Source organism: Podarcis cretensis, assembly GCF_951804945.1.
Source record: "Podarcis cretensis genome assembly, chromosome: 2".
NCBI lineage: Eukaryota > Metazoa > Chordata > Lepidosauria > Squamata > Lacertidae > Podarcis > Podarcis cretensis.
Window position 1 is genome coordinate 102,040,365 of NC_137171.1, and position 17,538 is coordinate 102,057,902.

At 46.2% G+C, this 17,538-nt stretch overlaps 1 protein-coding gene across 3 annotated transcripts in view; it reads left to right on the forward strand.

Moving 5' to 3' along the window:
• ADAMTS9 (ADAM metallopeptidase with thrombospondin type 1 motif 9) overlaps window positions 1-17,538 on the forward strand; it is a 139,078-nt gene that overhangs the window by 5,186 nt on the left and 116,354 nt on the right. For all 3 annotated transcript variants that reach the window (XM_079957643.1, XM_079957641.1, XM_079957642.1), the window contains exon 3: window positions 1,562-1,724. In XM_079957643.1, coding sequence (XP_079813769.1) covers window positions 1,562-1,724 — 163 coding nt within the window. The remainder of the gene's footprint in view (window positions 1-1,561; window positions 1,725-17,538) is intronic.

Genomic DNA, 17,538 nt, shown 5'->3' on the forward strand with positions numbered 1-17,538 from the left:
GAATGGTGGGAAAGGGACTGAGCAGGGCCCTATTTGTAACTTGATTGGATGCATAAGAGGGACCACCTCTGCAGCGAGTGTCTTTAAGTGTTCCTGAGATGTGATCTCTTGTGCCACCTCCAATCTTGATCGTGTTTGAGAAATCCAGGATGATAACCTACAAATGAGACGTATGACAAAGCTGCACGTTGGAAGGTTCGGGACAGATGAAGCAAAGTGCTTCTTCACTCAGTGCATATGGAACTCCCTCCCGAAGGAGGCAGTGATGATGACCACCAACCTGGACCTTAAAAGAGGTTTCTTTTAGATGAATTCATGGAGAAGAAGGCTCTGATGGCTCTTCTGTGCCTCCATGGATGAGGGCAGTAATTCCACTTGCTGGAAACTGCAGGAGGGGAGAGTGCTCCTGTTTTCGAATCCTGGCTTCCCACAGGCATCCGGGTGGCCACTGTGAAAACAGGATGCTTGGACTGGATGGGCCATTGGGCTGATCCAGCAGGCTCTTCTTGACTCTTTTTTAGGTTCTTATAGGAATCCAGCCTGAGAAAAGAGAAGTTTCTCTCTCAATTCACTGATCCATGCCCAGTGCTGCCGGCTAGTCCAGAAAAAGTAGTAGTAGTAGTAGTAGTAATTTATTTATACCCCGCCCATCTGGCTGGGTTTCCGCAGCCACTCTGGGCTGCTTCCAACTGAATATTAAAAACAATACAGCAGAATACATAAATACCTGAAGGTGCAGCTTGTGGCCAGGGAGAACTCTGTGATGAGTAAAAGCAGAACATCTGAGAAATTCCCTCCTGCTGGCTTGCTCATTTGATTGCACCCCAGTGGTAGAGTTAGTGTGTGGTTTGCACAATTTTTTAAACAGTTCAAGGAGTCAAAGAGCAGGACAAAGTCATCTGCTTACTACTTCATTGTGGTACCTAAGATTCTTTCTGGCCGTTGAGTTTATATTCAAGGAGCTGCAAGTGGACGTTGTTCCTCTGTGGCCAGGGTGGGGAACTGGTGTGGTCTCCAGATGCTGGTGGACTCCAACTCCCATCAACCCCAGCCAGCACGACCAGTTGTTGGGGATGATGGGAGTTGCAGTTCAGCGATGTCTAGAAGCATGCAGTTTCCTCATCCCTGCTCTGCAGGCCTTCAAACACGTCACGTAGTATTCACCTTAAGGAATCTTAGGAAAGAGCCGAGGATGCAAAGCAAATACTGTACATGCCATGTGTACCAAAGACAGTCATGCAAATGCAGACTTTGTGCAAAAATTCCCATTCTTAGCAGGAGTTTAGAAACAGGGTGGCCAGATGTTTTCATATGTTTTGGAAGCCACCCAGAGTGGCAGGGGCAACTCAGCCAGATGGGTGGGTTATAAATAATAAAATGATGGTGATGATGATGATGAAGATGCAAGCCATGCCTGTTGGAATCCCTTCTTCAAACCTCTGAAAGGTAAGGAGTCCTGTCCTCTTTTGCCCCCTTCTGCCCTGTTTCAAAGTCTTTGAATCTTCTCCCTCCTTGACATCTCTGTCGGAAGCTTCATGGTATTGTTTTCATTCCTTCTCAGCTCGGCACGTTCAGGTCTCATGATGGAGAGTATTTTGTAGAGCCGCTGATACCGTCTGACCAGCAAGAGTATGCAGAAGAGCACAAAAAGCCACATGTGGTCTACAGACACAGCGCACCTCCGACAGCCGTGCCAAGGGACAAGCAGACTTGCGACACTTCAGGTAATCCCATATTTTGCTTTCCCCTGACCTTTAGCATTGAGTTTGCAGGAGGTAAGAATAATTTTGAAACCATCCAAGGTAGCCCACGAGGATTGGAATCCTAAATCGGGGATGAAGAACTGATGGATGTGGGCTGCTTACTTCTAAGAATATATCCCTAGAATGGATAATCTAGTCGCGTAGCTCAGCTGAGTTGGCTTTGGGCATTATTGATTGCCCCAAGGCAAAGCTCAGCTCCTTTCAGGTCCGCCTTTCATCTCTTGTGCTTGAATTTTTCCCTTTTTGTTTCGCACTGCTTGTGGAGCTGTGCCCCTTTTCTCCTTCAAACGGCAAGGGCACAATATTGCATGAAACTCAGTCCATAATGCCCTGAGGCAGGAGGGAAGGAGAGAGCTCCTCCGGCCTTCTCTCTCATAGTGTTTGTGCACAAATACATTTACTTATAATGTAAGTAAGGGATGCGGGTGGCGCTGTGGTCTAAACCACTGAGCCTCTTGGGCTTGCTGATCAGAAGGTTGGCGGTTTGAATCCGCACAACAGGGTGAGCTCCCCTTGCTCTGTCCAAGCTCCTGCCTACCTAGCAGTTCGAAAGCACACCGGTGCAAGTAGATAAATAGGTACCGCTGTGGCAGGAAGGTAAACAGCGTTTCCATGTGCTCTGGTTTCTGTCACGGTGTTCAGTTGCGCCAGAAGTGGTTTCGTCACGCTGGCCACATGACCAGGAAAGCTGTCTATGGACAAACGCCGGCTCCCTTGGCCTGAAAGCAAAATGAACACCACAACCCCATAGTCACCTTTGACTGGACTTAACCGTCCAGGGGTCCTTTACCTTTACCTTACATTTACTTATAGGAATAACTACGTAAATAAATTTATTTATGACCCTTGGGGTCTCTTCCAACTTTACAATTCTATGATACATGCTTTAAACTGAAGATACAGTTAATACATTGCAGGCTGGCGTTGCTGCTTTCATTAACATAAGAATGTAAGGAGTGCCCTGCCTCCAACAGTGGAGATGATAGCCTTACTTTCTTTTGCCTTTTGTTCCTACATCTGTTCTAGCTCTTCCAAGATTTAGCTTCAATGGATGTCACTGAGTTCTAGTATTAGGTAAAGGTCCACTTTATTCACACCATGCATAATCTTATGCACTGATTTGGAAGACAAGAGCTGAGAGTAAGATTACCACTTAACGATACAGGCCTATAGAACCTTGCAAAACATTTCAGATGAGGCCTCTTGGTCACAGGCTGATGTTGACCACTAAAACGACACTCCAGGAGAAAGGCCCTGCTCCACTCCCATCTCACACGCTTCACCAGCATCCAGTGTAAATATCCGTAGTGGGTTTGCATGGGGGGGAATAATAATAATAATAATAATAATAATAATAATAATAATAATAATGGATGGGAACCATCCATCGCTGTCTCAGGAGATAACTACAGTGTTCCCGCCAGTTGCCTCATTGCAATACATACGCGCATTTATGAGAAAGGCATGAAGAGCCATATTTGCCTAAAACACATGTATGGATTTTTGTGTGTGTGTCCACATATATTTGGGGAGCAAGGATACCATTGACTTACGTTACACTTTGCTGTTATTACAGAATCCTTGAACCCCTTCAATACAGGAATATGCAACTGTCTCATACAAGGGTTGAACCATGGCATGATCAGCACAAACACTCTCTGCCTATAACTAGATTCCCCCTGCCCCAACTTCAACACAACATGTCTTTTTCTCTCTGCGTGTCTGTTTGCATCCAGTACAGTGGTACCTCGGGTTACATACGCTTCAGGTTACAGACTCTGCTAACCCAGAAATAGTACCTCAGGTTAAGAACTTTGCTTCAGGATGAGAACAGAAATCGTGCTCCGGCGGCGCGGTGGCAGCGGGAGGCCCCATTAGCTAAAGTAGTGCTTCAGGTTAAGAATAGTTTCAGGTTAAGAACAGACCTCCAGAACGAATTAAGTACTTAACCCGAGATACCACTGAAATTTACTTTTTACTGTCCCTGTATTCCAACTGCCTGGGCGCATTTCGGCCTAGTGCACCGGCAGCCACACATTCTAGTGTAGCTGTTGTTTGTTTTCTCGGGTCACGTGCTGTCCATGCCATGGAGGAGAGAGGCAACCCGGAACAGGAGAGATTTGGGAGCTGTGAGGTGTTCAGCGACACAAACTACAGTTGCCGGGATTCTTTGGCGAGGAAGCTATGACTCTCAATGCGGAATAAGCGCTTTAAATGTGTGCTTCTGCAGATGAATACTGAACCTGAAACCCCCAGTACTGGCCCTCACACTGAGTAAGATTGTGTCAGAATTTTGCCTGTGAAATAACTTAAGTCTCTCTTGTTCCAGGTCCCCTCTCTTCTGCTCCAGTTGCCATCTTTGATTGCTATTCGTAACATGATTCCAGCTTGTCAAATACCATGCTGGGGGTGGTCAGGCAAACCTCTCACATGTTTAAATGCCACATGGAGGGGGTGGCTGTTCCCTGAGACTGCTCACCACACCTCCCTGTAGCAGTGTGTTTGGTGAGCTGGTAAAGAGGCCTCCCATGCGTGTTCTAGCTATGCACATAAAACAACCTCTTGCAAGGGTCTTTCTGGGTCCTACAGAAGAAGCCCTGTTTGCATACATCAGTACATGTCTCAGGTCCTTTGGGCTTACTGAGCATGGAAGTGAAAAGCATGACTGACAAATGAAGAGAGGGGGCTATCCCTTGACCTCAGGCATGTTTCAGATGCGCAAAGGGGTTTGTTTATATGCAACCATACTACCGTATTGGCCCGAATATAAGCCACACTTTCCCCCCCAAATTCTGACAGTGAAAAGTTAAAGTGTGGCTTATATTCGCGGCCTTGTGATATCGCTGCTGAAACAGCCTAGGATGCCACCACGAGGGCTGTTGGGGGTGCGGGACAATGGTGCCTGCCTCGTCCGCCGCTCCCAAGCCTCCCCTGAGCCGTCAGAGCGAAGGGGGGGAGGCTGCTGGCAAAGTGGGCGGAAGCATGGGGCAGTGGCACACAGCCTGCCCGCTGCTCCCAAGCCTTGTAACTGCTGCTGGAGCCCTAGCAAACGGGGTGGCAGATTGCTGGTGGCCGGCCGCCAGTGCCGCCGCTTCCCGCTGTGGGCCTCTGCTGTCGGGGGGGGGGGGGTGTGTGTGTGCCCGCCCAGTGCCAGGAGCGGTGGGATGGCGAGTGCCGGCGGGGGCTGCCGTGCTGCCACTGCCATGCGATCCCCCTCTGCCTGTCCCGCCGCTGTTAACGTAGCAGGGGACGCCTACCTGGTGCTGTGTGAGGTGAGCTGCGCCCTCCACAGAATGTCTCTTCTTGCCCAGTCGGCCCCCACTGCTGCTGTTAGGGCCCACCCAGCATGGAGGGGGCAGCTGGCGGCGGGTTGCGGGTGCCCGGGTGGGCCACCTTCCCCAGCTGCACTGTGTAAGGCAGGCACTTTGGAGGAGTGTTGGGGCCTCTTCCATAGGCCCCCTTCATTTCCCAGTGCGCCATGTTGGTCCTATATTGCCAGATTTTTTTGCTTGGACCATGTGGTCGCCGCCATGTGGTCATCTTATATTCGAGTATTGTCTTTTTCTCTCCCCCGCCCCCCGAATTTTAAAGGTTTGGTTTATATTTGGTTGCGGCTTATATTTGGGCAATACAGTATGTGAGAATATCACTAAGGCGTAATGAAGCTGATCATTTGCCTTCACTATGAATGTTTGTGTTGCCGGGGGGGGGGGGGGAGAGACGTTTCCACCTTTTTTCTAATGCAGCTTGGTCACTTCTTTCTTACTTCCCATACTGTGCTGCATTTGCATCCCCAGTCATTGAATTCAGCACCAATCCTTTTTAAAATCAAACCTAGCTCAATACATGGTTCAAGTTCAAGCTGATTGACAATTCTGAAAATGATTTAATTAATATCAATTTTATATGGTTGTACCCAGGAGATATACTCCAGGAGATATGTACCTCTGGAAGCTGTGGGCATTTATAGATAATTTCAAATGAAGATAGACTTTTAAAAAAATAACTTTTTGTTTTTAATCCGTTGTTACCCATTCCAATACTCAAGTGGAATATTCTGGCATACAATTTCCCTCCTAGCAATTATTAGGGGGGATGGGGGTTGGAGAGAACAGTTTGCCAATACACAGTAAATAATGAAATAATGCAAAATTTGAAAACAAATCTATACTTGCACACATCTTTGTAATCGCATAAACAGAGAAAATAAAGTACATGATGTTCCTATACTACAGGAAAAGGGTTAACAGCTGCCTCCACCGCTCTTGCAATTCTTATGAAACACTATCTTAATAATAAACATTGCTTTGATTCCTAAACCACTCTCAATACCTCTTTTCCAATATTTTTATACAGAACTTTACAAACCTGTAGTGGGATCTATTTATGTCAACATTGTAAAGAGACTTCTCTCCCCCCCCCCATTACCATAGTTGCTTCCCACAGTTTCTCTTGTGATATTTTATGTATTAATATCCTGTGCCAGATGTCTGTGTACTATTCCCCTTAGAGATGACGTTCATTGTTTTGATGTGCTTTTAAACGGTATTTGGCTCTCAAGGTCCAGGCATCTGCCACAGCACTCATCCCGAGCTAATTCTCTTTGTGTTGTGGGCAGGTAGTCTTTTGTCCAGGCCATCATCTTAATCATAGCTGCTTTGTTGTGGTTTTTCTTTATCGTTAATCTTTCATGTTGATTTGTGTGTAGCGGGCTTGAAGCAGGAATTCATTTGATTCCAGTTTACTTAGCCGTGTTGACTGGAACTAGAAGTGCAAAAATTAGTATTAGGGGTAAAGCGAGTGGGTGAGGCAAAACCCCTTGCCAGGAGTTGCGTTAACATGTGAGAAGGCTGTGGTGAGTAAGCTTGCCAGCTTTGCTGTCCACCACTCGTTCTGATGGCCTGCCATGAGTTGGAAGCCGAAATCCTGGAATAGGGATCTGCATAAGGAAAGCCCATCTAGCTTCCTGTTCTTACAGCAGCCAAAGGAAGCTCACATGCTGAAGATGAGGGCAACAACATTCTCCCCACTTGGGATTCCACCGCCCTCAACAGCAGAGGGCGGCATGTTAGCATCCTGATTTTCCAATGTGGGGACCTTCCACAAGTACATGGGGCTCCCCACTTCAGTCAACGCTCCTTCAGTTCATGGGGGAGGTAGGTGGAATAGTAGTGGCGGTGGAGTTAACACTCACCCCTCCCATGGAGCACCCACCCCATGTTACCGTATTTTTGCTCTATAAGACTCACTTTTCCCCTCCTAAAAAGTAAGGGGAAATGTGTGTTCATCTTATGGAGCGAATGCAGGCTGTGCAGCTATCCCAGAAGCCAGAACAGCAAGAGGGTTCACTGCGCAGCGATTCCTCTCGCTGTTCTGGCTTCTGGGATTCAAAATTTTTTTTTTTCTTGTTTTCCTCTTCCAAAAACTAGGTGCGTCTTGTGGTCTGGTGCGTCTTATAGAGCGAAAAATACGGTAATTTAATACAGTGGTACCTTGGGTTACATACGCTTCAGGTTACACACACTTCAGGTTACAGACTCTGCTAACCCAGAAATAGTACCTCGGGTTAAGAACTTTACTTCAGGATGAGAACAGAAATCGTGCTCCGGTGGCAGTGGGAGGCCCCATTATCTAAAGTGGTGCTTCAGGTTAAGAACAGTTTCAGGTTAAGAACGGACCTCCAGAACGACTTAAGTTCTTAACCTGAGGTACCAGTGTACAGGAAAATTATGGCTGAAGAGAACTAGAGAAAGCATGAGAGGTGTCTTAATGGCAATCAGTAGGGCTGGGTGATATGTCAATACAGTCATACCTGGGGTTGAAGTAGCTTCGGGATAAGTATTTTCAGGTTGCGAGTTGCGACGACCCGGAAGTAACGGAGCGCGTTACTTCTGGGTTTCGCCGCATGCGCAGACGGTCAAAATGACGTTGCGCATGCGCGGAAGCGGCAAATCGCAATGCCGGGGCGCGGGTTGTGTTCGCTTCTGGATGCGAACAGGGCTCCGGAACGGATCCCGTTCGCATCCAGAGGTACCACTGTAAATTGTCCAAAACCGGTCCATATTGTGATACCAGTTTCGTAATTTTTGATCTGGCAATATATCATGAATCGTGGTATGTGTGCTATGTAAAAATCACAATGCGGGGGAAACTGTGAAGCCAGCCAGTGCTTCTCTTGATTCCTGCAGCCCCTTTTATCTCTGCCAGCTCAGCTCTCTCCTGCCAGGAAAAATCACGATGTGGGGAAAACCATGGAGCCAGCCATTGACTCTGCATAGCGCCATCCTTATTTCAGACCATTGTGATATATCGATGTATCACAATGTTGAAAACCAGATATCGCCCAGCCAGGACTGGATTTAGGTTTGATGAGGCCCTAAACTACTAAAGGTAATGGGGCCCTTTATATGTCCAGCTGTCCTTTGTCAACAACAAATCGTCGATGCTTTTTGTGTTGAATATATGCTATATGGACCATGCAAGCAGTCAATGCAGAATGTAGGCACCCTATATATAGAAATAAGCAAACCAGTGATATTTTAGGGAGCAGGCTAGCAGGCAGGGCCCATTACTTACATCATAAGTAAGTATACCTGAAGGAGCATCTCCACCCCCATTGTTCAGCCCGGACACTGAGATCCAGCGCAGAGGGCCTTCTGGCGGTTCCCTCACTGCGAGAAGTGAGGTTACAAGGAACCAGACAGAGGGCCTTCTCGGTAGTGGCGCCCACCCTGTGGAACACCTTCCCTTCAGATGTGAAGGAAATAAGCAGCTATCCTATCTTTAAAAGACATTTGAAAGCAGCCCTGTTTAGGGAAGTTTTTAATATTTAATGCTGTGCTGTTTTTAACACTTGATTGGGAGCCGCCCAGAGTGGCTGGGGAGACTCAGCCAGATGGGCGGGGTATAAATAATAAATTATTATTATTATTATTATTATTATTATTGAAGCCTACACAACACAAAACACTTGCTGTATGTGGGTTTTATTTTATTTGTTTTTGGAAATGTACATCCAGGTTTTTTTTTCCCCTTTAAATTTTTCTTGAGGCCCCAATTAGCAACACTCGCCTAGAGGTGTAAGAAGGGCTGACTTCTCAAGAGAACGGTACCTCTGACAAGGCTTTTTATTGTTTGTTCTTCCAAAGGTTGCTGCTGGACTATGCCCCTCTGGTTTCTCTCTTCCAGCTGTCTCTGCTCCCTTCTTGGAGATCAGATGCTGGAGACTCAGAACAGTTGGAAGGAACCATGGGATCTGGCACATTTGATCAGCAACCCTTGGGAGAGTGGATCAGCAGAGCATGGATTCCGCTGAATCAAAGGTAGTTGGAGGGACCCTGAAAAAAAACAAAACTTGTGTGGGGATGCTCCTTTTAATCTCCCTCCATTCATTCACCGATCCAGTGGTCCACACATCTGGGGAGGATAATGAGGGCCATCTTCTAACTAGCCTCCCATTGCTTGGCTTTCTTTAGTAACCCCAAGGAAGACTCAACCATTTTGTGTTACTTGATTGAAGATTCAGTAGGATAAGGTTCAGATCCATAGCTCAGTGGTAGTGCATCTGTTTTGCATGCAGAAGGTCCCAGATCTCCAGAGAGACTGCCTGAATTCATGGAGAGCTGCTGCCAGGCAGTGCTGAGCTAGAACAGTGGTCTGACAAGGCAGCTTCCGATCTTCTTACGTTCCCTCTTCTCCAGAAGATGCCTGCATTGCCATTCATCATTTCCTATGATCATCGCAGTGTATCTTCTTGTGCTGGCGTCAGCCGCCTTGAAGATGTATGGGAGGCAGTGTGCTCCTTTGCTCATACTCCCCTGCTCTGACCTTTCTATTTGGAGAGAGTGGCTTGCCATCAAAAGAGGAGTGGGGGGCTGGCGGGGGCTATTGTCAGCTTCATCATTGCAACTTGGCTCGCCCCGGTCCTTTTATGCGGGCCGACTCCATCAGTCACAGTTGCCAGCCAACCAGAGAGAAAAGAAATAATCTCGTGGAGTCTTTGAAGCTCAGCTGTGTTCCAGAGGGATGCTTGGGTTAGCTTTTACAGCATTATGGGAGCAAACAGTTGCATAAACGCCACAACTTTTGCAGCAAGTGGCTCAAGGATAAAAACGGCAAAACTTGCGGAGAGATCTGCAAGCCGCATTCTTAATAGCTAAGCTCTGTGAGACAGGGAAGAGCTTAGTGTAGCTTAACTGGAAATGAGGGTTTCTGAGTACCAGTATCCAGTAAATATTTCTTAAACACGATGATTATTTTAGATAGCGTATAAGAACGGGGACCTCGCAAGGGAAATTAGTCTTTGTTTGGAACACCACTTGCACTCAAGAAGTTATTTCTCTTTGCCTCTTCTTCCAAGGTGCTGCGAAACACCACGTCCTGGTGAATTTCCCATGACTCACACAAAATCACTGATCACATTCCCAATCCTCCCAAATGAACTCCCTCCCCCCCTTCCTTCCTCTCCTCTCATGCATGGCTTAACAGGCCATTTCCTGATTCCTTCCAACACGTGTCTCAGTGGGACACTTCATCCATCCCTCCTCCCCAATGTTGTCAGAGTCCCAGGTATGCCACACAGCAAGCCTGGGAGGGGGCTGGGCAATAGGGACATAGAGGGAATGAGCAGGAGACATCGCAGAACTTCTGATCTCCTGCTGCATTGGGAGATCTAAAGACACGTATATGTTCTCTGGCTTTCAGCCCAGCAACCCTGATTTGGGAGAAAGCTTATACACAAGAGAGCTGGCCAAACGTTGAAATGAATGGTTAAAATCACTTGTGTGAGATCTCCATCTGTGTATCACAGTGATTGTGGAGCTTGAGATTGGGCTAAGGGGCCACGGTCCAGAGAAACCAATAGTGTACATGCCAGATATAGGGAGCTTTTCTTTACCAGAGTCAGGCCGTTGGCTCAGTACTGTCTACAACACTGACTAGCCAACCAGCTCCCTGTTGTTTCATAGGGACTTAGCCTTAGACGAAATTGGGCACATTGGCCTTTCAAGCTTAGCAGTAGCTCTCCAGGGTTTTAGACAGGAGTGCTTCCCAGCCTGGGGAGACCTGGTATTCAACCGAGGACGCCCTAACATTGAGCTACAACCTCATCCTGAAAGGTGTGCTTTCCTAGCTTGTCCTCAGAATGCCAGAGATTGAATCTGAGGCCTTGTGGATGCTCTGCCACTGAACCACAACTCTTGCCACATTTTTAAAAATTGTGTGGTGTTCAGCTTCAGCAGGTCTTGCTGAAATGTTAAGCAGTTTCCCCTCCCCCAGTTCCATGCACCTTCAACCTTGACCAAAAAGGATAGGCTATTTAAACGGGATTGTGATGCAGAAGGTTCAAGACAGCAGCACCAGTGTGCAGGGTTTTGTGTCGCTTAGCGCTCCTCTAATCAGAGGCAACTTCGAGTGCTTTCTCTGCTGGTGTGTGCCAGCATCCCTGTTGAGTTGGCCTTTCAGATCCCAGCTTCAAATAACATTTGATCTAAACATTTCCAGTTATTGTGGGGAGGGGATGTGGGCAGGGAAGCAAAGGAAGAAGGAGGGACTGGGAACTTAAAAATAATCTTTAATAAAGAAAGGAAGCACTGCAGAACTCGGGAGCCTCGTCTTTCCTGTGAGCCATGGAGGAGGGTGGGCTTGAGAACGAGACGGAGGAAAAAAAGAGATTGGCTCGATAGTTCGGATGCTCGCTTGACTTGTGGGAGAGGAGGAGGTGGAGAATAGTTTCAAGGGCAGGAGGTGTGACCCTTTGGAGCGGAAAAGGTCATAAAATGCTACCGAGTCATGCTGTTGCAAAATGCCGGATGCTTGTTTCACAACACTCTCATCGTTCCTGGTTAAGAGTTCTGCACGTATTTTCTTACAATGTGTCCCAAGTATTCCATGCCGGGAAAGCGACATCACTCATCTGTTCTGCATACAGAGGGACCCTGGCACTTCCAGGTAGGGCTGTGGAGGAACCCTGCCTCATATCTTGGGAAGCCACTGCCAGTCAGCATAGACTAGATGGCCTGATGCAGCATCCATTGTTCCTAGATTTTTATACTATAGGTGGGGTTTCCCCCCTCCAAATCTACCTATAGGAAAGACATTATGGCCTGGTGCACCCTTGGCTTTCTCGTTCCTGGTGGATGATAACTGTTGTCATTATGGTCCAACTGTTTTCCAGACTGGCAGGATGCCCTAAAATCTAGCATATACTGTCCAAATTTGGACCACAAAATCTGAGTTTGATAAGCCAAGATGTGCACTAGCTTCACGTACAGCTTCTTTATAGCTCCCTTTCCACATACAAGCCACAGTTAACTATAGTTTCCTGTTACATCTGAACCAGGTCAGTGGCTTCCAAACAAGGTAAGATGATGTTACATGAAATTGGTTTTCTGATCCTTGATAGCTGTACCCAGTTGGCATTCCTTCACTGGCAGAAAGCTTTTGCCACCAGTAGAGGATTCAATCACCGGAACGGAAAGGGAGGTGATGTTTAGCAATAGCCCCTTTACACCTTGCAGCCCCCTGCAACCCCTACCATACTTCTTTGGTGGCTCCCCCAAACCTCTGGAGCAGATTTCGGGGAGTTCAAAGGGAAAAGGGGTTCTTGGCTTCTCCCCATTCCACTGACGGAAGCCAAAGAGCCTTACCAGTTGCTGGAAACCATAGCAAGGGAGAGTGCTGTTGTGCCTGAATCATGCTTGCTGTTTTCCCCCAGGCAACTGTTGAGAACAGGATACTGGACCAGATGCTCTTCTTAACGTTCTTCTGTTACATGCCCAAAGTTGATAGGCATTGCTGTTCAAATGGTGTGTGTGAGTCGTGTCTTGTGATTGGTTATGCAGGGTGGGGCTTACCTGATGCACCCACCCACCCACCCACCCAATATTTTATTCAAGTTGGCAGCCCTGAGTATATACATTTGTATTCTGCTGCATAACATAAAGTTTTCTGGGCTGCTTGCAATAAATAATTAAAACAACAACAACAATGAACTGCAACAAGTCCACAACTTAGGCACATTTAACTTGTGTGCCTTCAGCTTTATGTGCTTGGCAAAGAATAAAAATATCAATAAGAAAGGAGGGCAGGGTTCCAGGAAAAATTGCTTGGGCAATCCCAACCACCATTGAACCCGATGGGTTTTGACTATGCACGATTTTGGCTTTAGGTGCAAACCCCAGAATGTAATCCTCACGTAAGTTGCAGCTGACTGTACAAAGTGAAAAAGATCAAACAATTAGAAAAGGGGGGCAATCCCACATAAATAACAACAATACAGAACTTGTCACACACCCAAAATTAAAAACAGATTTGCTATGTTTACGATATAGCAACACTGAAAAGTTAGAATCCAGAATAAAACCCAGGCAGAGTTGAAATGAAATGAAATAACGTACTGGGACTAAGCAGCAAAGGCTAGGGAATATAAATGTCACCTTAATAGTCACTGAACGTTAATAATGATAGAGTTTGGCTAAGCTCAGAAGGGGTCATATCCCCACAATAAGTGTTCCATCACAGACAAGGTCCTCCCTGTCGCTGCCACCAACCAAACTTCCAAAGGTTGTGACACAACCAAGAAGGCCTCATAAACTTTGTAACATTCATACAAGGCAATTAGAGAAAAAAGAGCTCCTTCAGGGTTGTTGTTGTTTTAAAAAAGAACCGAGGCCCACATTACCTAAATTATTTAAAAGGACTGAGTGACCAAAAAGCTCTTCACTTGATGCCAGTAGGGTCACAAATATGGCTCCAGGAGAGCCTTCCCGGGAAGGGTATTTTATAACTGAGGTGCCACCACTGAAAAGTCCCTGTGCCTGGTGGTTACCTGCCTCACTTCAGCCATAGAGGGCATCCAAAGAGGATTTTAAGGTTCTGATAGTCCAAGGGCCTTTCTGTAGAGAGGTTTGGGGAAAATAAGCTGGACTAGTGGGTGACTAGGTGACACAGGATCAGTATGCTACAAGCAGTATTTAAACTTGTTGTGGAAGCGCTGAGGAGGGAACCCACGAGCCATTGAGTACAGTCACACCCCCTCTTACTTCTGAGGTAACTTTAGTGGTAGGTATTCTCCTTTCTCAGGGGTTTCTCTAGTACAGGAATAGGCAAACTCCAGCCCTCCAGATGTTTTGGGACTACAATTCCCATTGTCCCTGACCACTGGTCCTGTTAGATAGGGATCATGGGAGTTGTGGTCCAAAAACATCTGGAGGGCCGAGTTTGCCTATGCCTGCACTAGTACAAGAGGAGGGTCATAGGTCAGTAGAGTGTTACACATCCTTTGTATGTATGATGCCCCATGTTGAAGCCCCAGATATCTCTAGTCAGTAATACTGGGCTTGCATGTGAGATACAAGACACAGAAAGTCCTGCTCAGCTCCTGATTACAAAACCTATGGCTGGTGTTCAGAAACTTGTAGATTGTGAATGAGTCAGCCAGTGTCAAGGGGGGGGGGAGTGTAAGGGAAAACCATTCTGTTAGGAACCATTCTGTGCCGGCCTTGCTTACCAAACGAAGTGTGGAATACCTATGGAATACCTTCATATGTGATTGTTGTCACGTTTGCAAGTAGCTTGCAGTCTCAGGCTCCTTCTCTTTCTTGATCAATTGATTTTATTTTCCAATTTTGCATTCTGTCTTCCTTTTTTAAAAAAAATTGCATTCAGAGGCTGTATTTTTAATTAGCTGTTTCTGGTATTTCCTTCTCAATGTCATGAATGGTTTTAAACTCTTGTTTTCTTATCAGTTGACCTTTCCTTGGGCTTACTCGGTTTCCTTCCTGGCCTCACCTTAACGATTCCCCCCCCCCCAAAGAAATGTAATCCAAGTTGCCCTCATCGTGCAGCCACACCACTTCCCCCTTGACCTTTGTTTGGGATTGTGGCGGGGTCTGCCTCTGGCTGCAGCAACTGATAAGGGTGGATTTCTCATATGTCAAAATGGGAAATGAAAGCAGTTGTCTGGGGCCAACTTTTCCTCCTTTTTTCCAAGTGGAATGTGAGGTGCCTTGCACTTCTTGTGCCTTTTAAAGCAGCTGTGGTGAGGGCAGGGATTGCAACAGATTAGATCTGAGGTCAATTTCAATCCTGATGTGTCATAGTTCCACAAAGGCTTGACCGCTCCAGCGACCTAGCGCTGCACATTTCGTTTGTGGCTAGGAAAGGTGACCAGAGACCTCGCCTCCTTGAGAAGAGGTAAAGGGGTTGTAATCAAGGAAGGAAAGGACTTCCGCCGATTCTCACCGTGGTGGCAAGAAGCTGAAATGGTTCTCAGCACAGTGCCAGCCTCTGGGAGAACATATAGGATCTGACGCCAAAGTCTTTCTTCGCCTCTCAGCAGTGGCTGATAAAGTGGAGGGGAGACCAAAAGTAAGGGCTTGGTCTGAGATCCTTTTTCTCTTCTGCACTTCCAAGAACCCTCTTCACTGAGGCTTAACTGCATGGAGAAATAGCTGGCAGATTTCAGGATATGTGTGTGTGTCGGATGTGGTTTGCAATTCAAATGACATTTGATTGAAAGAAGCAAGAATTGGGGGAGGTGGAGCAGTAAAGATGTAATTCCACTTAGGGTTCCACCTAAGTGATATTTTGTTAAGTCACCTCTCTCTTTTTCATAATTTTTTTTATTTGATTTTAAATAATGTAAACAAATTACAAACAATTCCAAATACTGAGTCCAAATACTGAGATTACTCTGAATCTCCTGACTTCCCATCCCTTCCTTGGGTCCTAATGATAATATTTACAACTGCATATCAATATTTATCCAAATTTTTATCCTTATAACTTATCCATCCTTTCTGTTACTTTACAAGTGTGGTTAAAATCCTGTCGGTGTTTTAACTTGCTTGCAGTGGTCTCTTAAGTAAATCATAAACTTTTCCCATTCTTTTTTAAAGTTTTTGTCTTCTTGATTTCTGAGCATCCCAGTTAATTTTGCCATTTCGGCATAGCCCATCAACTTGGTTTGCCATTCTTCTCTAGTCGGGGTTGTTTCTTCCTTCCATCTCTGGGCTAGTAGCATCTGTGTGGCTGTTGTTGTGTCCATGAATTTTCTGATCCTTTGGTATCTCGGTACCTGTAATTCCAAATAAAAAGGCTTCTGGTTTTTTTTAGCAAAAGTTATTTTAGACATTTTTTTCAATTCATTATGTATCATCTCCCAGAAATTTTTAATTACTCTACACGTCCACTGTTCAGTCACCGCTCTCTTTCCTCCCCCAATATAAACTTGGATGCCGTGGGGCGGGAAAAGTAGGCTGTATTCAGAGACCCCTCTAATTCCTGGATCCAGCAAGAGTTACAATCTAATCAAGGCTTCCGATTCTTGGAATAGGCAGGCTAGCCTGCTGTTGAGGTGTAAGGGGAACCAAGGAAGGGGCTCTGTGGGAGACGGCAAATGGGTGGGGCCTCTCCCTCAACTCGCAGATATTCAGAAGGGCAAAAGCCAGAGTTTGGAGTGGAGAGTTTGCACTGGTGTGACGTAGAAGCAAAGCAGCAGGCAGAGAGAGCGAGAGAGAGAGCCCCATGTCAGATTTCTGTTTGAATCCAATGAGAAACAAGACACTTTTGGGGTGTTCATGCTGTGAACCCCTCCATCGTGGGTTCACGATTTATATATGTGTAAATAAACCATATAATAATAATAATAATAATAATAATAATAATAATAATAATAATTTATTATTTATACCCCGCCCATCTGGCTGGGCCTCCCCAGCCACTCTGGGCGGCTTCCATAGAAACCAAAAATACACTAAAATATCACACATTAAAAACTTCCCTGAACAGGGCTGCCTTAAGATGTCTTCTGAATGTCAGGTAGTTGTTTATCGCTTTGACATCTGCTGGAAGGGCGTTCCACAGGGCGAGCGCCACTACCGAGAAGGCCCTCTGCCTGGTTCCCTGTAGCTTTGCTTCTCGCAATGAGGGAACCATCAGAAGGCCCTAAAGATATATATAAAGATATATCCTAAAGACACCGCAGTCTCCGCTGTGCCTCGTTCCAAAAAGAAACATGAACTCCAGGGTAAAGGCTTGGAACCCCTGGAATCTCACACTCCTCGGAGATGGGGTGGCGTGCCTTTTTGTAAGTTTTAAAAGTAATAAATATTGTTTTTTTAAAAAAGAGATGGGGTGGCGTGCAACACAAACGCTACCGCTTAGCGTCTTTGAACGCATCCCCATAGAAAGGATTTGGTGTAAATGCTTGAAATAAAGAAATAACTCCGAGAAGCGTGCTTGAGTGGAAGCCTTCGAAAAGGACGGGGAGTAGCGGGGAGCGCTGGCATATTTCTTTCCAGCCTTGCCTTCGTGAAATGCTATCAGTTTCAGAGTCCACTTTGAGAAAGCATCGACCTGAGTTGGGTGCCTTTGTTGGCTGTGTGCACTTGACTGGGCATAAGAAATGGAATTCTTCGTAAAAGCCCCCCATGAAGTCAAGGTTGAAACACATTAGCAGAATATGAGGAGCTTGGGTTACTGCAACTCGTACTATGTAGCTGGGAGCAATTTTTTTCTCTTTTTTTAAATGCCAGTGGCAATAGAGCTTTGGTTTCCACTATCTCCAGCCATAGCAGCTTTCATTAGTTTTAATCAAAGGGTCTTTTGAAATCATGGAAACTTATTTATAATGGGTGCATTTAGAGATAAGCTGAACTGAAAAGACACCTTTGTTGTTATGGGTGATCTAGGACTAGTTCCACCTAGCCAGGATTTTCAGAGTTGTGTGCCATGGTGCTGTCACCTCCTATAGTGCCCTTGAGTGACAGGAAGC